General features: G+C 45.3%; 2 protein-coding genes across 5 annotated transcripts in view; both read left to right on the top strand.

Moving 5' to 3' along the window:
* SCN1B (sodium voltage-gated channel beta subunit 1) overlaps positions 1-26,501 on the top strand; it is a 55,587-nt gene that overhangs the window by 6,992 nt on the left and 22,094 nt on the right. Inside the window, exons 2-6 of one of the 4 annotated variants that reach the window (XR_015279610.1) lie at positions 398-564; positions 3,716-3,956; positions 5,250-5,385; positions 10,274-10,366; positions 11,226-11,256. Coding sequence is in view for 3 of the 4 variants with exons in the window: in XM_086864939.1 (XP_086721065.1) it covers positions 398-564; positions 3,716-3,956; positions 4,086-4,387 (710 nt within the window). In the remaining variant the exon portion in view is untranslated. Of the gene's footprint in view, positions 1-397; positions 565-3,715; positions 3,957-4,085; positions 4,437-5,249; positions 5,386-10,273; positions 10,367-10,577; positions 13,235-26,501 lie in introns of those variants that run through there. The other 3 variants (XM_086864941.1, XM_086864940.1, XM_086864939.1) reach the window with 3 other exon arrangements.
* On the top strand, positions 13,027-25,554 carry LOC147648989 (uncharacterized). Its single transcript, XM_086864860.1, has 3 exons — positions 13,027-13,116; positions 18,899-19,463; positions 22,963-25,554. Exons 1-3 carry the CDS (start codon positions 13,027-13,029, stop codon positions 23,394-23,396), a joined length of 1,089 nt encoding a protein of 362 aa, XP_086720986.1. The 3' UTR covers positions 23,397-25,554.

Raw genomic sequence — 26,501 nt, 5'->3', positions numbered from 1 at the left:
CGACATTCCTGATCTCCCTTTACTCCATTCCCATTTCTGGACCCCTGGGAGTGAATTTTGGGTCTCTTTGGGTCCGTTTTGGGCTGGATTTCGACGCCTTTAGCGCGGATTTTCACCATTTTCCCGCCAAATTTCGCGGGAATTTCGCCGGAATTCCACCAAAATTCCAGGATTTTTTGGGAATTCTGACATTCCTGATCCTTCTTAACTCCATTCCCATTTCTGGACCCCTAGGAGCGAATTTTGGGGTCTTTTGGGATCATTTTGGGTCCGTTTTGGGCTGGATTTCGACGCCTTTAGCGCGGATTTTCCCCATTTTCCCGCCAAATTTTGCTGGAATTCCGCCGGAATTCCGGGATTTTTGGGGAATTCCGCCATTCCTGACCCCCTCCCGCAGTTCCAGGAGCCCTGGGGGGCTGCGTGGAGGTGGCCTCGGGCACCGAGGCCGTGCTGGGCTCGCCCTTTCGGCTCCTGTGCATCGCCTGCAAGCGCCGCAGCGAGACCCCGGCCGAGGCCGAGAGCGAGTGGTTCTTCCGGGCAGAGGGGGCAGCCCAGTACCACAAGGTGACTGGGATGGACTGGGAGGGACTGGGAGGGAACTGGGAGGGGACTGTGATGAACTGGGAGGGACTGGGATGGACTGGGAGGGACTGGGATGGACTGGGAGCGACTGGGATGGACTGGGAGGGACTGGGAGGGGATTTGGGGGGACTGGGATGGACTGGGATGAACTGGGAGGGACTGGGAGGGAACTGGGAGCGACTGGGAGGGAACTGGGATGGACTGGGATGGACTGGGATGGACTGGGAGGGGACTGGGATGGACTGGGAGGGACTGGGATGGACTGGGATGGACTGGGATGGACTGGGATGGTCTGGGATGGACTGGGAGGGACTGGGATGAACTGGGAGGGGATTGGGAGGGAACTGGGATGGACTGGGAGGGACTGGGAGGGAACTGGGAGGGAACTGGGAGGGAACTGGGATGGACTGGGAGGGACTGGGAGGGACTGGGAGGGACTGGGATGGACTGGGAGGGACTGGGATGGGATTGGGATGGACTGGGAGGGACTGGGAGGGACGGGGAGGGACTGGGAGGGAACTGGGATGGACTGGGATGGACTGGGATGAACTGGGAGGGGATTGGGAGGGAACTGGGAGGGACTGGGATGGACTGGGATGGACTGGGATGGACTGGGATGGACTGGGATGGACTGGGAGGGACTGGGATGGACTGGGATGAACTGGGAGGGAACTGGGATGGACTGGGATGGACTGGGAGGGACTGGGAGGGACTGGGATGGACTGGGATGGACTGGGAGAGACTGGGAGGGACTGGGAGGGAACTGGGATGAACTGGGAGGGGATTGGGAGGGACTGGGAGCACTGGGAGGGGCTGGGAGGGACTGGGAGGGACTGGGATGAACTGGGAGGGGACTGCTGTGGCTTTATATCGGTTGATACTGGTCCATACTGGTCCATACTGGTTTACACTGTTCCATACCGGTCCATACTGGTTCATACTGGTTCATACTGGTTTTCCCCTCTCAGATCCTTCACTACAGCCCCGAGGAGGGCGAGTGGCCCAGTAACCAGTACTGGTCCATACTGGTTTATACTGGTTTACAGTGGTTTATACCAGTTTACATTGATTTATATGGGTCTGTGTTGGTTTATACTGGTTTATACTGGTCTATACTGGTTCATACTGGTTTTCCTCTCTCAGATCCTTCACTACAGCCCTGAGGAGAGCGAGTGGCCCAGTAACCAGTACTGGTTTATACTGGTTTATACTGGTTTATACCAGTTTACATTGATTTATATGGGTCTATACTGGTCCATACTGGTTTATACTGGTCTATACTGGTTCATACTGGTTTTCCCCTCTCAGATCCTTCACTACAGCCCTGAGGAGAGCGAGTGGCCCAGTAACCAATACTGGTTTATACTGGTTTATACTGGTTTATACCAGTTTACATTGATTTATATGGGTCTATACTGGTCCATACTGGTTTATACTGGTATATACTGGTCCATACTGGTTCATACTGGTTTATACTGGTTCATACTGGTTTATAGTGGTTTTCCCCTCTCAGATCCTTCACTACAGCCCCGAGGAGAGCGAGTGGCCCAGCAACCAGTACTGGTCCATACTGGTCCATACTGGTTTATACTGGTTTTCCCATCTCAGATCCTTCACTACAGCCCCGAGGAGGGCGAGTGGCCCAATAACCAATACTGGTCCATACTGGTTTATACTGGTTTACACTGGTTTATACTGGTTTATACCAGTTTACATTGATTTATATGGGTCTGTGTTGGTCTATACTGGTTTATACTGGTTTATACTGGTTCATACTGGTTTATACTGGTTTTCCCCTCTCAGATCCTTCACTACAGCCCCGAGGAGGGCGAGTGGCCCAGCAACCAGTACTGGTCCATACTGGTTTATACTGGTTTATACTGGTTTATACCAGTTTACATTGATTTATATGGGTCTATATTGGTTTATACTGGTCCATACTGGTCTATACTGGTCTATACTGGTTCATACTGGTTTTCCCATCTCAGATCCTTCACTACAGCCCCGAGGAGGGCGAGTGGCCCAATAACCAATACTGGTTCATACTGGTCCATACTGGTTTATACTGGTTTATACTGGTTTATACCAGTTTACATTGATTTATATGGGTCTATACTGGTCCATACTGGTCTATACTGGTTCATACTGGTTTTCCCCTCTCAGATCCTTCACTACAGCCCCGAGGAGGGCGAGTGGCCCAGTAACCAGTACTGGTCCATACTGGTTTATACTGGTTTATACTGGTTTATACTGGTTTATACTGGTTTATACTGGTTTGTACTGGTTTATACTGGTTTATACCAGTTTACATTGATTTATATGGGTCTATGTTGGTCTATACTGGTCCATACTGGTCTATAGTGTTCCATACTGGTTTATACTGGTCTATACTGGTTCATACTGGTTTTCCCCTCTCAGATCCTTCACTACAGCCCCGAGGAGGGCGAGTGGCCCAATAACCAATACTGGTTTATACTGGTTTATACTGGTTTACACTGGTTTATACTGGTTTATACCAGTTTACATTGATTTATATGGGTCTATATTGGTCTATGTTGGTCCATACTGGTCCATACTGGTTTATACTGGTTTTCCCATCTCAGATGCTTCACTACAGCCCTGAGGAGAGCGAGTGGCCCAGTAACCAGTACTGGTTTATACTGGTTTATACTGGTTTATACCGGTTTACATTGATTTATATGGGTCTATATTGGTCTATACTGGTCCATACTGGTTTATACTGGTTTATACTGGTTTATACTGGTCTATACTGGTTCATACTGGTCCATACTGGTTTATACTGGTTTATACTGGTTTATACCAGTTTACATTGATTTATATGGGTCTATACTGGTCCATACTGGTTTATACTGGTCTATACTGGTTCATACTGGTTTTCCCCTCTCAGATCCTTCACTACAGCCCCGAGGAGGGCGAGTGGCCCAGTAACCAGTACTGGTTTATACTGGTTTATACTGGTTTATACTGGTTTATACTGGTTTATACCAGTTTACATTGATTTATATGGGTCTATATTGGTTTATACTTGTCTATACCAGTTTATACTGGTTCATACTGGTTCATACTGGTCCATACTGGTTTATACTGGTTCATACTGGTTTTCCCCTCTCAGATCCTTCACTACAGCCCCGAGGAGGGCGAGTGGGTGGCTCCTGGCCCCTTCCAGGGGCTGCTGGCCTGGAACGGCTCGCGGGGCACGCGGGACCTGCAGGATTTGTCGCTGTGGCTGCGCTCGGTGCAGCGCGAACACGCCGGCGCCTACGTGTGCGGCCTGCGGCGCAACCTGACCTTCGAGGGCTACACCTACAGCCTGGCCAGGAACCAGAGCCTGCGGCTGGCCGTGGTGGAGAAAGGTACTGGGAGGCACTGGGATATACTGGGAGGGGACTGGGATGGACTGGGAGTGACTGGGAGGGACTGGGAGGGACTGGGAGGGGGTTAGGAGTCACTGGGAGTTACTGGGAGTCACTGGGGTGGGACAGGTGACACCTACAGCCTGGCCAGGAACCAGAGCCTGCGGCTGGCCGTGGTGGAGAAAGGTACTGGGAGGCACTGGGATGGACTGGGAGGGGATTGGGATGGACTGGGATGGACTGGGATGGACTGGGAGGGGACTGGGATGGACTGGGATGGACTGGGAGGGGACTGGGATGGACTGGGAGGGACTGGGATGGACTGGGAGGGACTGGGAGTCACTGGGAGGGGACTGGGATGGACTGGGATGGACTGGGATGGACTGGGATGGACTGGGATGGACTGGGAGGCACTGGGATGGGACAGGTGACACCTACAGCCTGGCCAGGAACCAGAGCCTGCGGCTGGCCGTGGTGGAGAAAGGTACTGGGATGGACTGGGAGGGACTGGGATGGACTGGGAGGGGACTGGGAGTGACTGGGATGGACTGGGAGGCACTGGGATGGGACACGTGACACCTACAGCCTGGCCAGGAACCAGAGCCTGCGGCTGGCCGTGGTGGAGAAAGGTACTGGGAGGCACTGGGATGGACTGGGAGGGGACTGGGAGGGACTGGGAGGGACTGGGAGGGGGTTAGGAGTCACTGGGAGTTACTGGGAGTCACTGGGGTGGGACAGGTGACACCTACAGCCTGGCCAGGAACCAGAGCCTGCGGCTGGCCGTGGTGGAGAAAGGTACTGGGATGGACTGGGAGGGACTGGGATGGACTGGGAGGGGACTGGGATGGAGTGGGATGGACTGGGAGGGGACTGGGATGGACTGGGAGGGACTGGGAGTGACTGGGATGGACTGGGAGGGGACTGGGATGGACTGGGAGGGACTGGGAGGGGATTGGGATGGACTGGGATGGACTGGGATGGACTGGGATGGACTGGGAGGGGACTGGGATGGACTGGGAGGGACTGGGAGGGGACTGGGAGGGGACTGGGATAGACTGGGATGGACTGGGATGGACTGGGAGGGAACTGGGAGATTTTTCCCTGGATTTTTCCCAGGATTTTTTCCCCCAGGATTTTTTCCCTGAAATTCCCCAGGATTTTTTCCCCTGGAATTTTTTCCCTTGGATTTTTCCCCTTGGATTTTCCCCCGGGATTTTTTTCCCCTGTGGAATTTTTTTCCTCCCGGGAATCCCAGGAATTCCTCTCCCTCCCTCTCTCTCTCTCCGCCCCCAGCGCGCCGTGACCTGGCGTCCATCGTCTCCGAGATCCTCATGTACGTTCTCATCGTGGTCCTCACGCTCTGGCTCGCCGCCGAGATGCTCTACTGCTACCGCAAGGTGGCGGCCGCCGCCCCGCCCCCCGACAGCGCGTGAGTGGGCGTGGCCGGAAGGGGCGTGGCCTCGATGGGGGGGAAAAAATCCGGGTGGAAATCGGGCGAAAAATGGGAAAATTAAGGGAAATTATAAGGTTTTTATTAACAGGAAAAGGCGGGGTTTGTGTTTTGGGGGCGTGGTCTGAGTGGGCGTGGCATGCGGGGCGCGGCCGGAAGGGGCGTGGCCTCGAGGGAAAAAAAATCCGTGTGGAAATCGGGCGAGAAATGGGAAAATTAAAGGAAATTATAAGGTTTTTTTAACAGGAAAAGGCGGGGTTTGTGTTTTGGGGGCGTGGTCTGAGTGGGCGTGGCATGCGGGGCGCGGCCGGAAGGGGCGTGGCCTCGAGGGAAAAAAAATCCGTGTGGAAATCGGGCGAAAAATGGGAAAATTAAGGGAAATTATAAGGTTTTTTTAACAGGAAAAGGCGGGGTTTGTGTTTGGGGGCGTGGTCTGAGTGGGCGTGGCATGCGGGGCGTGGCCGGAAGGGGCGTGGCCTTGAGAGGGAAAAAATCTGAATAAAAATCGGGCGAAAAATGGGAAAATTAAGGGAAATTAGAAGGTTTTTTTAACAGGAAAAGGCGGGGTTTGTGTTTGGGGGCGTGGTCTGAGTGGGCGTGGCATGCGGGGCGCGGCCGGAAGGGGCGTGGCTTCGAGAGGAGAAAAAATCTGAATGGAAATCGGGCGAAAAATGAGGAAATTGGAAGAAATTTGGATGGGAAATGGGGAAATTAAAGGGGTTTTGTAGCTCTGGGGGCGGAGCCTCATGTAGGCGGAGCCCAAGAGGGGGCGTGGCCTCAGGAGGGAAAAAATCCGGGTAGAAATCGGGCGAAAAATGGGAAAATTAAGGGAAATTATAAGTTTTTTTAACAGGAAAAGGCGGGGTTTGTGTTTGGGGGCGTGGTCTGAGTGGGCGTGGCATGAAGGGCGTGGCCGGAAGGGGCGTGGCTTCGAGAGGGAAAAAATCTGAATGGAAATCGGGCGAAAAATGAGGAAATTGGAAGAAATTTGGATGAGAATGGGGAAATAAAAGGGGTTTTATAGCTCTGGGGGCGGGGCTTGTGGTTTGGGGGCGGGGCCTCGTGTGGGCGGAGCCTGAGAAGGGGCGTGGCCTCGAGGGGGAAAAAAATCCAGGTGGAAATTGGGTGGAAAATGAGGAAATTGGAAAAAATTTTGATGGGAAATGGGGAAATTAAAGGGATTTTAGAACCGGAAGGGGCGTGGCTTGGGGACTTAGGGGCGTGGCCTATGAGGGCGGGGCTTTGAGGGGGCGTGGCCTCAAGGGGGAAAAAATCCGGGTGGGAATTGGGTGGAAAATGGGAAAATTAAGAGAAATTAAAGGAAATTAATGGGGGTTTATAAATGAGGGGGCGGGGCTTAGGGTTTGGGGGCGGGGCTTAAAGGAAGGGGGATTTTGGGGCATTTTGGGTGGAATTTTTGGGGATTTTTGGGTGGAATTTGGGTTTTTTTTAAGGTGGAATTTTGGGACATTTTTGGGGGAATTTTGGGGAATTTTGGGGCATTTTGGGTTCGAATTTTTGGGTTTTTTAGGGTGGAATTTTGGGGGATTTTCGGGTGGAATTTGGGTTTTTTTAGGGTGGAATTCTGGGGGATTTTTGGGTGGAATTTTGGGGCATTTTTGGGTGGAATTTTGGGGGATTTTGGGTTTGAATTTTTGGGGGATTTTGGGTTTGAATTTTTGGGTTTTTTAGGGTGGAATTTTGGGGAATTTTCAGATGGAATTTTGGGGAATTTTCGGATGGAATTTGGACATTTTTGGGTGGAATTTTGGGGAATTTGGGTGGAATTTTGGGGCATTTTGGGGTGGAATTTTGGGGGATTTTGGGGTGGAATTTTTGGGAATTTTGGGAGGAATTTTGGGGATATTTGGGTGGAATTCTGGGGCATTTTTGGGTGGAATTTTGGGGGATTTTGGGGCATTTTGGGTGGAATTTTGGGGGATTTTTGGGTGGAATTTTGGGGAATTTTCAGATGGAATTTTGGGGCATTCTCAGATGGAATTTGGGCATTTTTGGGTGGAATTTTGGGGAATTTGGGTGGAATTTTGGGGGATTTTGGGGCATTTTGGGGTGGAATTTTGGGGGATTTTGGGACATTTTGGGTTCGAATTTTTGGGTTTTTAAGGGTGGAATTTTGGGGAATTTTCGGGTGGAATTTGGGTTTTTTTAGGGTGGAATTTTGGGACATTTTTGGGTGGAATTTTGGGGGATTTTGGGACATTTTTGGTTGGAATTTCTGGGTTTTTTAGGGTGGAATTTTGGGGGTTTTTTGTGGAATTTTGGGGGGTTTTGGGTGGAATTTTGGGGAATTTTCGGGTGGAATTTGGGTTTTTTTAGGGTGGAATTCTGGGCCATTTTTGGCTGGAATTTTTGGGACATTTTTGGGTGGAATTTTGGGGGATTTTGGGACATTTTTGGTTGGAATTTCAGGGTTTTTTAGGGTGGAATTTTGGGGAATTTTCAGATGGAATTTTGGGGAATTTTCAGATGGAATTTGGGCATTTTTGGGTGGAATTTTGGGGAATTTGGGTAGAATTTTGGGGGATTTTGGGGCATTTTTGGGTGGAATTTTGGGGCATTTTGGGTTCAAATTTTTGGGTTTTTTAGGGTGGAGTTTTGGGGAATTTTCGGGTGGAATTTGGGTTTTTTTAGGGTGGAATTTTGGGACATTTTTGAGTGGAATTTTGGGGGATTTTGGGACATTTTCAGCTGGAATTTTTGGGTTTTTTAGGGTGGAATTTTGGGGGTTTTTTTTGTGGAATTTTGGGGAATTTTGGGTGGAATTCTGGGGCATTTTTGGGTGGAATTTTGGGGGATTTTGGGGCATTTTGGGTTCAAATTTTTGGGTTTTTTAGGGTGGAATTTTGGGGAATTTTCGGGTGGAATTTGGGTTTTTTTAGGGTGGAATTTTGGGACATTTTTGGGTGGAATTTTGGGGGATTTTGGGACATTTTCAGCTGGAATTTTTGGGTTTTTTAGGGTGGAATTTTGGGGGGTTTTTTTGTGGAATTTTGGGGAATTTTGGGTGGAATTCTGGGGCATTTTTGGGTGGAATTTTGGGGGATTTTGGGGCATTTTGGGTTCAAATTTTTGGGTTTTTAAGGGTGGAATTTTGGGGAATTTTCGGGTGGAATTTGGGATTTTTTAGGCTGGAATTTTGGGACATTTTTGGGTGGAATTTTGGGGGATTTTGGGACATTTTTGGTTGGAATTTCAGGGTTTTTTAGGGTGGAATTTTGGGACATTTTTGGGTGGAATTTTGGGGGATTTTGGGACATTTTTGGTTGGAATTTCAGGGTTTTTTAGGGTGGAATTTTGGGACATTTTTGGGTGGAATTTTGGGGGATTTTGGGACATTTTCAGCTGGAATTTCTGGGTTTTTTAGGGTGGAATTTTGGGGAATTTTCAGATGGAATTTTGGGGAATTTTCGGATGGAATTTGGGCATTTTTGGGTGGAATTTTGGGGAATTTGGGTGGAATTTTGGGGGATTTTGGGGCATTTTGGGGTGGAATTTTGGGGGATTTTGGGGCATTTTGGGTTCGAATTTTTGGGTTTTTAAGGGTGGAATTTTGGGGAATTTTCGGATGGAATTTGGTTTTTTTTAGGGTGGAATTTTGGGACATTTTTGGGTGGAATTTTGGGGCATTTTGGGACATTTTCAGTTGGAATTTTTGGGTTTTTTAGGGTGGAATTTTGGGCCATTTTTGGGTGGGATTTTGGGTGGAATTTTGGGGGTTTTTTTTGTGGAATTTTGGGGGGTTTTGGGTGGAATTTTGGGGAATTTTCGGGTGGAATTTGGGTTTTTTTAGGGTGGAATTCTGGGCCATTTTTTGGTGGAATTTGGGGGATTTTTGGGGGGATTTTGGGACATTTTCGGTTGGAATTTTTGGGTTTTTTTAGGGTGGAATTTTGGGGGTTTTTTTGTGGAATTTTGGGGGGTTTTGGGTGGAATTTTGGGGAATTTTCGGGTGGAATTTGGGTTTTTTTAGGGTGGAATTCTGGGTCATTTTTGGCTGGAATTTTGGGACATTTTTGGGTGGAATTTTGGGGGATTTGGGACATTTTTGATTGGAATTTCTGGGTTTTTTAGGGTGGAATTTTGGGGAATTTTCAGATGGAATTTGGACATTTTTGGGTGGAATTTTGGGGAATTTGGGTGGAATTTTGGGGGATTTTGGGGCATTTTTTGGTGGAATTTTGGGGGATTTTGGGGCATTTTGGGTTCGAATTTTTGTGTTTTTTAGGGTGGAATTTTGGGGAATTTTGGGGTGGAATTTTGGGACATTTTTGGGTGGAATTTGGGCATTTTTGGGTGGAATTTTGGGGCATTTTTTGCTGGAATTTTGGGACATTTTTGGTATAATTTTGGGGCATTTTGGGTTCGAATTTTTGGGTTTTTTAGGGTGGAATTTTGGGGGATTTTCGGGTGGAATTTGGGTTTTTTTAGGGAGGAATTTTGGGTGATTTTTGGGTGGAATTTGGGTTTTTTTAGGGAGGAATTTTGGGTGATTTTTGGGTGGAATTTTAGCCGGATTTTGGGACATTTTTGATTGGAATTTTTGGGTTTTTTAGGGTGGAATTTTGGGCCATTTTTGGGTGGGATTTTGGGTGGAATTCTGGGCCATTTTTTGGTGGAATTTTGGGGGATTTTTGGGGGGATTTTGGGGCATTTTTGGGTGGAATTTTGGGGGATTTTGGGACATTTTTGGGTGGAATTTTGGGGGATTTTGGGACATTTTTGGGTGGAATTTTGGGGGGTTTGGGGTTTTTTTGGGTGATTTTTTTGGGGGATTTTGGGTTTTTTGGGGGTTCCCGAATTCGGGATCCCCTCCCCCACCCCGAATTTCTCCCCTCCCCCCCCCCAGCTCCGAGTACCTGGCCATCACCTCGGAGAGCAAAGAGAACTGCGGCGGCGTCCAGGTGGCCGAGTGACCCCTGAGTGACCCCTGAGTGACCCCTGAGTGACCCCCGAGTGACCCCTGAGTGACCCCCGAGTGACCCCTGAGTGACCCTGAGTGACCCTGAGTGACCCTGAGTGACCCCCGAGTGACCCTGAGTGACCCTCAGTGACCCCTGAGTGACCCTGAGTGACCCCTGAGTGACCCCTGAGTGACCCCTGAGTGATCCCTGAGTGACCCTGAGTGACCCCTGAGTGACCCCGAGTGACCCCGAGTGACCCTGAGTGACCCCTGAGTGACCCCTGAGTGACCCTGAGTGACCCCTGAGTGACCCTGGGTGACCCCTGAGTGACCCTGGGTGACCCTGAGTGACCCTGAGTGACCCCTGAGTGACCCCTGAGTGACCCTGAGTGACCCCTTAGTGACCCTGAGTGACCCTGAGTGACCCTGAGTGACCCTGAGTGACCCCTCAGTGACCCTGGGTGACCCCTGAGTGACCCTGATTGACCCCTGAGTGACCCTGAGTGACCCCTGAGTGACCCCTGAGTGATCTTTGACCCCTGAGTGACCCTGAGTGACCCCAATGACCTCTGAGTGACCCCTGAGTGACCCCTGAGTGACTCCTGAGTGACACCTGAGTGACCCCTGAGTGACCCTGAGTGACCCCTGAGTGACCCCAATGACCCTCAGTGACCCCTGAGTGACCCCTGAGTGACCCCCGAGTGACCCTGAGTGACCCTGAGTGACCCCTCAGTGACCCTGAGTGACCCCTGAGTGACCCTGAGTGACCCGAGTGACCCCTGAGTGACCCTGAGTGACCCCTGTGTGACCCTGAGTGACCCCTCAGTGACCCCTGAGTGACCCCTGAGTGACCACTGAGTGACCCTGAGTGACCACTGAGTGACCCCTGAGTGACCCCCGAGTGACCCTGAGTGACCCCTGAGTGACCCTGAGTGACCTTTGACCCCTGAGTGACCCCAGGGCCCCCCCCTGCAATAACCCCCCCGGGGGGGACCCCTGACCCCTCCCCCACCCCCAACCCCCGCATGGCCCCTCCCCCCCCCGCCACAAACCCCCAAATTTGGGGCAAAATCCACAAAATTTGGGAGGGGGAAAAATCCCAAAATTTGGGGAAAAAAATCCCAAAATTTTGGGGAAAAAATCCCAAAATTTGGGGAAAAAAATTCCGAAATTTGGGGAAAAAAATTCCGAAATTTTGGGGAAAAAATCCTGAAATTTGGGGAAAAAAAATACTGGAATTTGGGTGGAAAAATCCGGAAATTGAAGGGAAAAAAATCCCAAAATTTGGGATAAAAATCCCCAAATTTGGGGATAAAAATCCTGAAATTTTGGGATAAAAATCTGGAAATTAAAGGGAAAAAAATCCCAAAATTTGGGATAAAAATTCCAAAATTTGGGTGAAAAAATCCGGAAATTGGAGGGAAAAAACCTCTAAAATTTGGGTTTAAAAACCCCCAAAATGTGGGGAAAAAACACCAAAATTTGGGATAAAAATCCCAAAATTTGATGGGAAAAATCCCGAAATTTGGGTGGAAAAATCCAGAAATTGAAGGGAAAAAAAAATCCCAAAATTTGGGGATAAAAATCCCAAAATTTGGGTTAAAAAATCCCAAAATTTGGTGAAAAAAATCCAAAAATTTGGGGAAAAATCCGGAAATTAAAGGGAAAAAAATCCCAAAATTTGGGTTAAAAATCCCAAAATTTGGGTTTAAAAAATTCCTAAAATTTGGGTTAAAAAAATCCCAAAATTTGGGGAAAAAAATCCAAAAATTTGGGGAAAAATCCGGAAATTGAAGGGAAAAAAATCCCAAAATTTGGGATAAAAATCCCAGAATTTGGGTAAAAAAATTCCTAAAATTTGGCTTAAAAAAATCCCAAAATTTGGGTCAAAAAATCCCAAAATTTGGGATAAAAATCCCGAAATTTTGGGATAAAAATCCCAGAATTTGGGTAAAAAAAATCCCAAAATTTGGGTTAAGAAATTCCTAAAATTTGGGAAAAAAAATCCCAAAATTTGGGATGAAAATCCCAGAATTTGGGTTAAAAAATCCCAAAATTTGGGATAAAAATGCCAAAATTTGGGTAAAAAAATCCCAAAATTTGGGTTAAAAAAATCCCAAAATTTGGGATAAAAATGCCAAAATTTGGGTTAAAAAATCCCAAAATTTGGGTTAAAAAATCCCAAAATTTGGGTTAAAAAATCCCAAAATTTGGGTTAAAAAATCCGGAATTTGAAGGAAAAAAAATCCCCAAATTTTGCCTCAAATCCCCCCAAAAATTTGGGTGGAAAATCCCCAAAATTTGGGATCAAATTCCCCAAAATTTGGGATCAAATTCCCCAAATTTGGGGTCGATTTCCCCTCCCCCCCCCCCCCCCCCCGGTGTGAGAGGGTGTGCGTATGCAAATGAGCCGTATGTAAATGAGCGCTATTTAAATGAGCAATATGTAAATGAGCGAGGAGGACCCCTGCGCCTCCACAGCACTTTATGTAAATGAGGGGGGGCGTGGTTACGCCGCTGTTGGGTTTATGTAAATGAGGGTGTCATGCAAATGTTGGCAATATGCAAATGAGATGCAAACGAGCGACGAGAATCGTCCCAGCGGGTTGATCAATATGTAAATGAGCTGTACATAAACAAGCGTTATGCAAATGAGCACCGACGCAGCCGCACAAATGCACATCTCCCTTAATTGCGATATGCAAATGAGCACGCGAATGAGGCGGGGGCATGCAAATGAGCACCGAGCACCGTATGCAAATGAGCACCGCCGCGTCCGACACATCGCTGTATGCAAATGAGCGCCCGTATGCAAATGAGTGCCATAATTAACGGATTAATTGTGCCAAGCCCCGGCGCGTGCCGATATGTAAATGAACATGCAAATGAACATGCAAATTAGCCGGACTGACGAGCCTTGATTCCTTGGGGGGAGGGGAGGGGGCGGGGGGGGCGATATGCAAATGAGCCGTATGCAAATGAGGCAGGTGACGTCATTGGGGGGGGTCGATTCCGGGAATTTTTTGGGGGGGGGGGTCCTGGGAGGGCGATGACGTCATCGGGGGGTGTTAATGACGTCACAGGCTGTCAATGACGTCATTGGGGTGTTAATGACGTCATCAGGGGGTGGCGGGGTCGTTTTTGGGATCGATGACGTCACTGGGGGGGGTCGGGGGGGGATTTTGGGGCCGAATTCCCAAATTTTGGGGTTCCTGGGATAATTTTGGGCTCCAGGTCCCAATTTTGGACTTTCTGGACCCAAATTTTGGGCTCAAATCCCAAATTTTGGGCTCCAAGTCCCAATTTTGGACTTTCTGGACCCAAATTTTGGACTCAAATCCAAATTTTTGGGGCTCAGCTCCCAAATTTTGGGGTTCCTTGGATAATTTTGGGCTCCAGGTCCCAATTTTGGACTTTCTGGACCCAAATTTTGGGATTTTGGAGCAGATTTTGGGCTCAAATCCCGGAATTTTGGGGTTCTTGGGATAATTTGGGGGTCCAAGTCCCAATTTTGGACTTTCTGGACCCAAATTTTGGACTCAAATCCCAATTTTTGGGTCTCAGCTCCCAAATTTTGGGGTTCTTGGGTTGATTTTGGGGTCCAGGTCCCAATTTTGGACTTTCTGGACCCAAATTTTGAACTCTAATCCCAATTTTTGGGTGTCAGTTCCCAAATTTTCGGATTCTTGGGATAATTTTGGGCTCCAGGTCCCAATTTTGGACTTTCTGGACCCAAATTTTGGGATTTTGGAGCAGATTTTGGGCTCAAATCCCAAATTTTGGGGTTCCATTCCCAAATTTTACGGTCCAGGTCCCAATTTTGGACTTTCTGGACCCAAATTTTGGACTCAAATCCCAATTTTTGGGTCTCAGCTCCCAAATTTTGGGGTTCTTGGGTTGATTTTGGGCTCCAGGTCCCAATTTTGGACTTTCTGGACCCAAATTTTGGGATTCAGGGACAAATTTTAGGTCTTAATTCCCAAATTTTAGGGTCCAGGTCCCAATTTTGGACTTTCTGGACCCAAATTTTGGGCTCAAATCCCAATTTTTGGGTCTCAATTCCCAAATTTTGGGCTCACATCCCAATTTTTGGGTCTCAATTCCCAAATTTTGGGATTCTTGGGATAATTTTGGGCTCCAAGTCCCAATTTTGGACTTTCTGGACCCAAATTTTGGACTCAAATCCCAAATTTTGGGTGTCAGTTCCCAAATTTTCAGATTCTTGGGATAATTTTGGGGTCCAGGTCCCAATTTTGGACTTTCTGGACCCAAATTTTGGGATTCAGGGACAAATTTAAGGTCTCAATTCCCAAATTTTGGACTCAAATCCCAATTTTTGGGGCTCCATTCCCAAAATTTTGGAGTTTCTGGGATGATTTTGGGGTCCAGGTCCCAAATTTGCACCTTCTGGACCCAAATTTTGGACTCAAATCCCAGATTTTGGGGCTCCATTCCCAAATTTTAGGGTCCAGGTCCCAATTTTGGACTTTCTGGACCCAAATTTTGGGATTTTGGAGCAGATTTTGGGCTCAAATCCCGGAATTTTGGGGTTCTTGGGATAATTTTGGGCTCCAAGTCCCAATTTTGGACTTTCTGGACCCAGATTTTGGGCTCCAAGTCCCAATTTTGGACTTTCTGGACCCAAATTTTGGACTCAAATCCCAATTTTTGGGTCTCAGCTCCCAAATTTTGGGGTTCTTGGGTTGATTTTGGGGTCCAGGTCCCAATTTTGGACTTTCTGGACCCAAATTTTGGGATTCAGTCACAAATTTTAGGTCTTAATTCCCAAATTTTAGGGTCCAGGTCCCAATTTTGGACTTTCTGGACTCAAATTTTGGGATTTTGGAGCAGATTTTGGGCTCAAATCCCGGAATTTTGGGGTTCTTGGGATAATTTGGGGGTCCAAGTCCCAATTTTGGTACTTCTGGACCCAAATTTTGGGCTCAAATCCCAATTTTTGGGTCTCAGCTCCCAAATTTTGGGATTCTTGGGTTGATTTTGGGGTCCAGGTCCCAAATTTGGACTTTCTGGACCCAAATTTTGGGATTTTGGAGCAGATTTTGGGCTCAAATCCCGGAATTTTGGGGTTCTTGGGATAATTTTGGGCTCCAAGTCCCAATTTTGGACTTTCTGGACCCAAATTTTGGACTCAAATCCCAATTTTTGGGTCTCAAATCCCAAATTTTGGGCTCAAATCCCAATTTTTGGGTCTCAATTCCCAATTTTTGGGTCTCAATTCCCAATTTTTGGGGCTCAAATCCCAATTTTTGGGTCTCAAATCCCAAATTTTGGGCTCAATTCCCAATTTTTGGGTCTCAAATCCCAATTTTTGGGCTCAAATCCCAATTTTTGGGTCTCAATTCCCAAATTTTGGTCTCAATTCCCAAATTTTGGGTCTCAAATCCCAAATTTTGGGTCTCAAATCCCAAATTTTGGTCTCAATTCCCAAATTTTTTGTCTCAATTCCCAATTTTTGGGTCTCAAATCCCAATTTTTGGGTCTCAATTCCCAATTTTTGGGTCTCAAATCCCAATTTTTGGGTCTCAAATCCCAAATTTTGGGTCTCAATTCCCAAATTTTGGGCTCAAATCCCAATTTTTGGGTCTCAAATCCCAAATTTTGGGCTCAAATCCCGGAATTTTGGGGTTCTTGGGATAATTTTGGGGTCCAAGTCCCAATTTTGGACTTTCTGGACCCAAATTTTGGACTCAAATCCCAATTTTTGGGCTCAAATCCCAATTTTTGGGCTCAAATCCCAATTTTTGGGGCTCCATTCCCAAATTTTGAGGTCCAGGTCCCAATTTTGGACTTTCTGGACCCAAATTTTGGGCTCAAATCCCAATTTTTGGGTCTCAATTCCCAAATTTTGGGATTCTTGGGATAATTTTGGGCTCCAAGTCCCAATTTTGGACTTTCTGGACCCAAATTTTGGGCTCAAATCCCAATTTTTGGGTCTCAACTCCCAAATTTTGGTCTCAAATCCCAATTTTTGGGTCTCAATTCCCAATTTTTGGGTCTCAATTCCCAAATTTTGGGTCTCAACTCCCAAATTTTGGTCTCAAATCCCAATTTTTGGGTCTCAATTCCCAATTTTTGGGTCTCAATTCCCAAATTTTGGGTCTCAACTCCCAAATTTTGGTCTCAAATCCCAATTTTTGGGTCTCAATTCCCAATTTTTGGGTCTCAATTCCCAATTTTTGGGTCTCAAATCCCAAATTTTGGGCTCAAATCCCGGAATTTTGGGGTTCCTGGGATATTTTTGGGTTCCAAGTCACAATTTTGGACTTTCTGGACCCAAATTTTGGGCTCAAATCCCAATTTTTGGGGCTCCATTCCCAAATTTTGAGGTCCAGGTCCCAATTTCGGACTTTCTGGTCCCAAATTTTGGACTCAAATTCCAGATTTTGGGGTTCCATTCCCAAATTTTGGGGTCCAGGTCCCAATTTTGGACTTTCTGGTCCCAAATTTTGGACTCAAATTCCAGATTTTGGGCTCAATTCCCAATTTTTGGGTCTCAATTCCCAATTTTTGGGGTTCCATTCCCAAATTTTGGGGTTTCTGGGATAATTTTGGGCTCCAGGTCCCAATTTTGGACTTTCTGGACCCAAATTTTGGTCTCAAATCCCAAATTTTGGGCTCAATTCCCAAATTTTGGTCTCAATTCCCAATTTTTGGGTCTCAATTCCCAAATTTTGGGTCTCAAATCCCCAATTTTTGGGGTTCCCAACCCCCCCAAAAAACCCCGATTTTTTTCCCCCCCTCCCCCCTCATTCCCAAATTCCCGAGATTCCGATGACGTCACCGCTTTTTGGCGCCACCCCTCCCAAATTCGCGGGTTTTTTTTTTTTTTTTGACGTTGCCCCCAGGCGAATTTTGGGGTTTCTTGACCTAAATCCGCCGATGACGTCATCAAACCGCCAAAACCGGTTTTTTTTTTTTTAATTTCATTTTAATTTCCCCCCCTTTCTATTTTTAGCATCTTTTAATTAAAAGCTTTTCTTAATTTTTTTAATTAAAGTTTGTGCCGCCGCTGACGTCACGGGAGGGGGGGGGTGGGGATGGCGATGACGTCACCGCTTCCATACAAAAAAAACCTCGCCCCTCCCCCACCCCCCGATCCCACAAAAAAAATTCCAGGAGCGGCCGAGGCGGAAAAAATTTTTTGGGGTGAAATTCTTTGGGATCGGGTGAGGAAAAATCGGGAATTTTGGGAATTTTGGGGGAATTTTGGGGGGGTGGGGGAGGGGCTGGGGGGGAATTTGGGAAAATTTGGGGTTTTTGGGGGATTTTTGGGGGAATTTTGGGGTTTTTGGGGGAAATTTGGGGTTTTTGGGGGAAATTTGGGGTTTTTGGGGGAGGATTTGGGATTTTCTGGAAGGATTTGGGGTTTTTGGGGGGAATTTTGGGATTTTTGGAGGAAAATTTGGGTTTTTTGGGGGAATTTTGGGATTTTTGGGGGGAATTTTGGGATTTTTGGGGGAAAATTTGGGGTTTTTGGGGGAATTTTGGGGTTTTTGGGGGGAATTTTGGGGATTTTTGGGGAAATTTGGGGTTTTTGGGGGAGGATTTGGGGTTTTGGGGGGGAATTTTGGGATTTTTGGGGGAAATTTGGGGTTTTTAGGGGGAATTTTGGGATTTATGGGGGGGGATTTGGGATTTTTGGGGGAAAATCTGGGGTTTTTGGGGGAAATTTGGGATTTTTGGGGGAAAATCTGGGGTTTTGGGGGGAATTTTGGGGTTTTTGGGGGAAAATCTGGGGTTTTTGGGGGAAATTTGGGATTTTTGGGGGAATTTTGGGGGGAAATTTGGGGGTTTTGGGGAGGATTTGGGATTTTTGGGGGGGAAATTTGGGGGATTTGGGGAAAATTTTGGGGTTTTTGGGGGATTTTTGGGGAAAATTTGGGGGTTTTGGGGGGAATTTCGGGGTTTTGGGGGGAATTTTGGGGGATTTTTGGGGGAAATTTGGGGTTTTTGGGGGGAATTTTGGGGTTTTTGGGGGATTTTTGGGGAAAATTTTGGGGGTTTGGGGGAAATTTGGGGTTTTTGGGGGGAAATCTGGGATTTTTGGGGGAAATTTTGGGGTTTTTGGGGGGAATTTTGGGGGATTTTTGGGAAAATTTGGGATTTTCTGGAAGGATTTGGGGTTTTTTGGGGGAATTTTGGGATTTTTGGGGGGAATTTTGGGATTTTTGGGGGGAATTTTGGAGTTTTTTGGGGTTTTTTGGGGAGGATTTGGGGGGATTTGGAGAAAATTCGGGGTTTTTGGGGGGGATTTGGGGTTTTGGGATTTTTTTGGGGAGATTTTGGGGAAATTTTGGGGTTTTTGGGGTGGAATTTTGGGGGATTTTTGGGAAATTTGGGGGTTTTGGGGGGCGATTTGGGGGATTTTGGGTGGATTTGTGGTTTTAGGAGGGAATTTGATTTTTTTGGGGAGGATTTGGGAGGATTTGGGGGGAATTTTGGGGGATTTTGGGGAAAAATTGGGTTTTTTGGGAGCATTTGGGTTTTTTTGGGGAGAATTTGGGGGGAATTTGGGGTTTCAGGAGGGAATTTGGGGTTTTTTGGGGGGAGATTTGGGGTTTTTGGGGCCATTTTGGGCCATTTTGGGGTCATTTGGGTTATTTGGGACCATTTTGGGGTCATTTTGGGCCATTTTGGGTCATTTGGGCCATTTTGGGGTCATTTTGGGCCATTTTGGGGTCATTTTGTGCCATTTTGGGGTCATTTGGGGCCATTTTTGGGTCATTTGGGCCATTTTGGGGTCATTTTGGGCCATTTTGGGGTCATTTTTGGCCATTTTTGGGTCATTTTTCGCCATTTTGGTGCCATCTGAGCTTTACTTTGCTTTATCTCCATTATTCCGCTCATTTTTGGGCTCATTCCAGACCATTTTGGGTCATTTCCAACCGATTTTTTCCCGATTTTGCCTCTTTTTACCCCATTTCCAGCAGGTTTTGGGGTCATGGGGCGTCTCTGCTGCTGCTGCCGCCGTTCCCGGGGTCGTTCCAAGGGTCACTCCAAGGGTCACTCCAAGGGTCACTCCCGGGGTCACTCCCGGGGTCACTCCCGGGGTCACTCCCGGGGTCACTCCCGGGGTCACCGACACCCCCGGCCCTGCTCCCCACCCCCAGCCCGGGTAAGTCCCCAAAATTCACATTTTTTAACCCAAAATTCCCATTTTTCACCCCTAAAAATTCCCATTTTTCCTTAAAAAAAATCTCATTTTTTTCCCCTAAAAAATTCTCGTTTTTTAACCCCAAAATTCCCTTTTTTCCCCTAAAAATTCCCATTTTTAACCCCAAATTCCCCAATTTTTAACCCCCAAAATTCCCTTTTTTTAACCCCAAAAATCCCCATTTTTAACCCCAAAATTCCCAATTTTTAATCCCCCAAAATTCCCATTTTTCCCCCTAAAAATCCCCATTTTTAACCCCCCAAAATCCCCATTTTTAACCCCAAAAAATTCCCATTTTTAACCCCCAAAATTCCATTTTTTTAACCCCTAAAAATTCCCATTTTTTCCCCTAAAAATCCCCATTTTTTCCCCCTAAAAATCCCCATTTTTAACCCCCAAAATCCCCATTTTTAACCCCAAAATCCCCTTTTTTTTCCCCTAAAAATCGCCATTTTTCCCCTAAAAATCCCCATTTTTCCCCCTAAAAATCCCCATTTTTAACCCCCAAAATTCGAATTTTTTAACCCCTAAAAATTTCCATTTTTTCCCCTAAAAAGCCCCATTTTTTAACCCAAAATTCCCATTTTTTTCCCCTAAAAGATTCCCATTTTTAACCCCCAAATTTCCCCATTTTTAACCCCAAAATCCCCAATTTTTAATCCCCCAAAATCCCTTTTTTTTCCCCCTAAAAATCCCCATTTTTAACCCCAAAAATCCCCATTTTTAATCCCTAAAAATCCCCCATTTTTAACCCCAAAATCCCCATTTTTTTCCCCCTAAAAATCCCCATTTTTCACCCCAAAAATCCCCATTTTTAACCCCCAAAATTCCAATTTTTTAACCCCTAAAAATTCCCGTTTTATTCCCTAAAAATCCCCATTTTTAACCCCCAAAATTCCAATTTTTTAACCCCTAAAAATTTCCATTTTTTCCCCTAAAAAGCCCCATTTTTTAACCCAAAATTCCCATTTTTTTTCCCCTAAAAGATTCCCATTTTTAACCCCCAAATTTCCCCATTTTTAACCCCAAAATCCCCAATTTTTAATCCCCCAAAATCCCTTTTTTTTCCCCCTAAAAATCCCCATTTTTAACCCCAAAAATCCCCATTTTTAATCCCTAAAAATCCCCCATTTTTAACCCCAAAATCCCCATTTTTTTCCCCCTAAAAATCCCCATTTTTCACCCCAAAAATCCCCATTTTTAACCCCCAAAATTCCAATTTTTTAACCCCTAAAAATTCCCTTTTTATTCCCTAAAAATCCCCATTTTTAACCCCCAAAATTCCAATTTTTTAACCCCTAAAAATTTCCATTTTTTCCCCTAAAAAGCCCCATTTTTTAGCACAAAATTCCCATTTTTTTCCCCTAAAAGATTCCCATTTTTAACCCCCAAATTTCCCCATTTTTAACCCCAAAATCCCCAATTTTTAACCCCTAAAAATCCCCATTTTTAACCCCAAAATCCCCAATTTTTAACCCCAAATTCCCCAATTTTTAACCCCCAAAATCCCCAATTTTTAACCCCAAATTCCCCAATTTTTAACCCCAAAATCCCCAATTTTTAACCCCCAAAATCCCCAATTCTTAACCCAAAATTCCCCAATTTTTAACCCCCAAATTCCCCAATTTTTAACCCCAAATTCCCCAATTTTTAACCCCTAAAAATCCCCATTTTTAACCCCAAAATCCCCAATTTTTAACCCCCAAAATCCCCAATTTTTAACCCCAAATTCTCCATTTTTAACCCCAAAATCTCCAATTTTTAACCCCAAAATCCCCAATTTTTCACCCCAAATTCCCCAATTTTTAACCCCAAAATCCCCAATTTTTAATCCCCCAAAATCCCTTTTTTTCCCCCTAAAAATCCCCATTTTTAACCCCAAAAATCCCCTATTTTTAACCCAAAAAATTCCCAATTTTTAATCCCCCAAAATCCCCATTTTTCCCCTAAAGATCCCCATTTTTCACCCCAAAAATCCCCATTTTTAACCCCAAAATTCCCATTTTTTCCACTAAAAAAATCCCATTTTTAACCCCCCTAAAAATCCCCATTTTTAACCCCCAAAATCCCCATTTTTTCCCCTAAAAAATCCCATTTTCCCACCTAAAAATCCCCATTTTTAACCCCCAAAATCCCCATTTTTAACCCCCTAAAAATCCCCATTTTTAACCCCAAAATCCCCAATTTTTAACCCCCAAAATCCCCAATTTTTAACCCCAAAATCCCCAATTTTTAATCCTCCAAAATTCCCATTTTTCCCCCTAAAAATCCCCATTTTTAACCCCCATAATTCCAATTTTTTAACCCCTAAAAATCCCCATTTTTAACCCCAAATTCCCCAATTTTTAACCCCAAAATCCCCAATTTTTAACCCCAAAATCCCCAATTTTTAACCCCCAAATCCCCAATTTTTAACCCCCAAATTCCCCAATTTTTAACCCCCAAATTTCCCATTTTTAACCCCCAAAATCCCCATTTTTAACCCCAAATTCCCCAATTTTTAACCCCTAAAATCCCCAATTTTTCATCCCAAATTCCCCAATTTTTAACCCCCAAATTTCCCATTTTTAACCCCAAATTCCCCATTTTAACCCCAAAATCCCCAATTTTTAACCCCCAAAATCCCCAATTTTTCACCCCAAATTCCCCAATTTTTAACCCCAAATTCCCCAATTTTTAACCCCTAAAATCCCCATTTTTAACCCCAAATTCCCCAATTTTTAACCCCAAATTCCCCAATTTTTAACTCCCAAAATCCCCATTTTTAACCCCAAATTCCCCAATTTTTAACCCCAAAATCCCCAATTTTTAACCCCAAATTCCCCAATTTTTAACCCCTAAAATCCCCATTTTTAACCCCAAATTCCCCAATTTTTAACCCCCAAAATCCCCAATTTTTAACCCCAAAATCCCCATTTTTAACCCCAAAATCCCCAATTTTTAACCCCAAAATCCCCAATTTTTAACCCCCAAATCCCCAATTTTTAACCCCAAATTCCCCAATTTTTCACCCCAAATTCCCCAATTTTTAACCCCTAAAAATCCCCATTTTTAACCCCAAAATCCCCAATTTTTAACCCCAAAATCCCCAATTTTTAACCCCCAAAATCCCCAATTTTTAACCCCAAATTCCCCAATTTTTAACCCCAATATCCCCAATTTTTAACCCCAAATCCCCAATTTTTAACCCCCAAAATCCCCAATTTTTAACCACAAATTCCCCAATTTTTAACCCCAAAATCCCCAATTTTTAACCCCAAATTCCCCAATTTTTAACCCCAAAATCCCCAATTTTTAACCCCAAAATCCCCAATTTTTAACCCCAAATTCCCCAATTTTTAACCCCCAAATTTCCCATTTTTAACCCCCAAAATCCCCAATTTTTAACCCCAAAATCCCCATTTTTAACCCCAAAATCCCCAATTTTTAACCGGTTTTTTTTCCCCCCCCTTTCCCGCAGCCTCCCTGCCCGGCGATGACGTCACCGATGACGTCACTCGTCCCCGCCTACGTCATTTGGCCGCCTCCCGCCATCGTCACCGTGGGGGGGCCGCGGGTGGCGCTGCTGGGGGACCCCAAAACCCAAACCTGCTGCTTTTAACCCCAAAAACGCCGAATTCCCGCCAAAAATCGGGACGCGGGAACCCAAAATTCGGAATTTTCACCCCAAAATTGGGGGTTTTCAACCCAAAATCCGGAATTTTCACCCCAAAATTGGGGATTTTCATCCCAAAATTCGGAATTTTCACCCCAAAATTGGGGGTTTTCAACCCAAAATCCGGAATTTTCACCCCAAAATTGGGGGTTTTCAACCCAAAATTCGGAATTTTCACCCCAAAATTGGGGGTTTTCAACCCAAAATTCGGAATTTTCACCCCAAAATTGGGGGTTTAGGACAAAAATTGGGATTTTTTACCCCAAAATTTGGAATTTTCACCCCAAAATTGGGGATTTTCAACCCAAAATCCGGAATTTTCACCCCAAAATTGGGGGTTTAGCACAAAAATTGGGATTTTTTACAAAAAAATTGAGATTTTACAACCCAAAATTCGGAATTTTCACCCCAAAATTGGGGGTTTAGCACAAAAATTGGGAATTTAGGCCAAAAATTGGGATTTTTTTACCCAAAATTGGGATTTTTCACCCCAAAATTGGGGGTTTAGCACAAAAATTGGGAATTTAGGCCAAAAATTGGGATTTTTTTACCCAAAATTGGGATTTTTTTACCCAAAATTGGGGATTTAGGACAAAAATTGAGATTTCAGGCCAAAAATTGGAATTTTTTACCCCAAAATTGGGATTTTTCACCCCAAAATTGAGAATTTTAGGCCAAAAATTTGGAATTTAGGCCAAAAATTGGGAATTTTCACACCAAAATTGAGGATTTAGGCCAAAAATTGGGAATTTAGGACAAAAATTGGGATTTTTTACCCCAAAATTCAGATTTTTTACCCCAAAATTCAGATTTTTTACCCCAAAATTGGGGATTGAGGCAAAAAATTGGGATTTTTTTACCCAAAATTGGGATTTTTTTACCCCAAAATTTGGAATTTTCAGCCCAAAATTTGGAATTTTCACCCCAAAACTGGGGGTTTAGCACAAAAATTAGGATTTTTAACAGCAAAATTGGGAATTTATGCCAAAAATTGGGAATTTTCGCCCCAAAATTGAGGATTTAGGCAAAAATTTGGGATTTTTTTCCCCAAAATTGGGATTTTTCACCCCAAAATTGAGAATTTAGGCCAAAAATCAGGAATTTTCACCCCAAAATTGGAATTTTTTCCCCCAAATTTGAGATTTTTTAACCCAAAATTCAGATTTTTAACCCAAATTTGAGATTTTTTCACCCAAAATTCAGATTTTTAACCCAAATTTCAGATTTTTTCCCCCAAAATTCAGTTTTTTCCCCCAAATTTGAGATTTTTTCCCCCCAAAATTCAGATTTTTAACCCAAATTTGAGATTTTTTCCCCCAAAATTCAGATTTTTAACCCAAATTTGAGATTTTTTCCCCCAAAATTCAGATTTTGAACCCAAATTTGAGATTTTTTTACCCAAAATTCAGATTTTTAACCCAAATTTGAGATTTTTTCCCCCAAAATTCAGATTTTTCCCCCAAATTTGAGATTTTTTCCCCCCAAAATTCAGATTTTTCCCCCAAATTTGAGATTTTTTTAACTCAAATTTCAGATTTTTAACCCAAATTTGAGATTTTTTCCCCCAAAATTCAGATTTTTAACCCAAATTTGAGATTTTTTCCCCCCAAAATTCAGATTTTTCCCCCAAATTTGAGATTTTTTCCCCCAAAATTCAGATTTTTCCCCCAAATTTGAGATTTTTTCCCCCAAAATTCAGATTTTTCCCCCAAATTTGAGATTTTTTCCTCCAAAATTCAGATTTTTAACCCAAATTTGAGATTTTTTTCCCCCAAAATTCAGATTTTTAACCCAAATTTGAGATTTTTTCCCCCCAAAATTCAGATTTTTAACCCAAATTTCAGATTTTTTCCCCCAAAATTCAGTTTTTTCCCCCAAATTTGAGATTTTTTCCCCCCAAAATTCAGATTTTTAACCCAAATTTGAGATTTTTTTACCCCCAAAATTCAGATTTTGAACCCAAATTTGAGATTTTTTCCCCCAAAATTCAGATTTATCCCCCAAATTTGAGATTTTTTCCCCCAAAATTCAGATTTTTCCCCCAAATTTGAGATTTTTTCCCCCAAAATTCAGATTTTTAACCCAAATTTGAGATTTTTTTACCCAAAATTCAGATTTTTCCCCCAAATTTGAGATTTTTTCCCCCAAAATTCAGATTTTTCCCCCAAATTTGAGATTTTTCCCCCCAAAATTCAGATTTTTCCCCCAAATTTGAGATTTTTTCCCCCAAAATTCAGATTTTTCCCCCAAATTTGAGATTTTTTCCCCCAAAATTCAGATTTTTAACCCAAATTTGAGATTTTTTTCCCCCAAAATTCAGATTTTTAACCCAAATTTGAGATTTTTTCCCCCCAAAATTCAGATTTTTAACCAAATAAAGATTTTTTAACCCCAAAATTCGCCTCAAAATTGGGAAAATTCGGCTCCGTTTCGGGGGTGGGGGAGGGGCTTTAAGGGGTGGGGGAGGGGCGGTTTTGGCGCCTTTTCCCGGCCGTTTTGGCGCCTTTTCCCGGCCGTTTTGGCGCCTTTTCCGGGCAGTTTTGGCGCCTTTTTCCTGCGGTTTTGGCGCCTTTTTTGTGGAGGCGTGGCCTGATCTGGCCCCTCCCCCTTTCCCCCAGCCTCTATAGGGGGTTACTGGTTCTTACTGGTTTGGGGGTTGGGGTGGACTGGGATGGACTGGGAGGGACTGGGATGAACTGGGAGGGACTGGGAGGGGACTGGGATGGACTGGGATGGACTGGGAGGGACTGGGAGGGACTGGGATGGACTGGGAGGGAACTGGGAGGGACTGGGATGGACTGGGAGGGAACTGGGAGGGACTGGGAGGGACTGGGAGGGAACTGGGAGGGACTGGGATGGACTGGGAGGGAACTGGGAGGGACTGGGAGGGAACTGGGATGGACTGGGAGGGACTGGGATGGACTGGGAGGGACTGGGAGGGAACTGGGACAAACTGGGAGGGCACTGGGGCTGTCACTGGTTTATACTGGTCCGTACTGGTCCATACCGGTCCATACCGGTCCATACCGGTCCATACTGGTCCATACCGGTCCATACTGGTCCATACCGGTCCATACTGGTTTATACCGGTCCATACTGGTTTATACTGGTTTATACTGGGCCATGTCCGAGCTGCTGCTGCTGACGCGGGTCCTGCCGGGCGCGGGGGGAGGGGCGGAGGCCGCGGCCCCTCCCCCACCCCCCCCGGGACCCCCCCCCCGAAAGGGGGCGGGGCTTTGGGGGGAGCCCCTGGCACTGGGGGTGGGTTACTGGTTTATACTGGTTTATACTGGTTTATACTGGTTTATACTGGGTTATACTGGTTTATACTGGTTTGGGGTCCG

Source organism: Cyanistes caeruleus, chromosome 28 (genome assembly GCF_971803275.1).
Source record: "Cyanistes caeruleus chromosome 28, bCyaCae1.hap1.1, whole genome shotgun sequence".
In the NCBI taxonomy this organism is placed as follows: domain Eukaryota; kingdom Metazoa; phylum Chordata; class Aves; order Passeriformes; family Paridae; genus Cyanistes; species Cyanistes caeruleus.
This window is presented reverse-complemented; position numbering and strand designations above follow the sequence as displayed.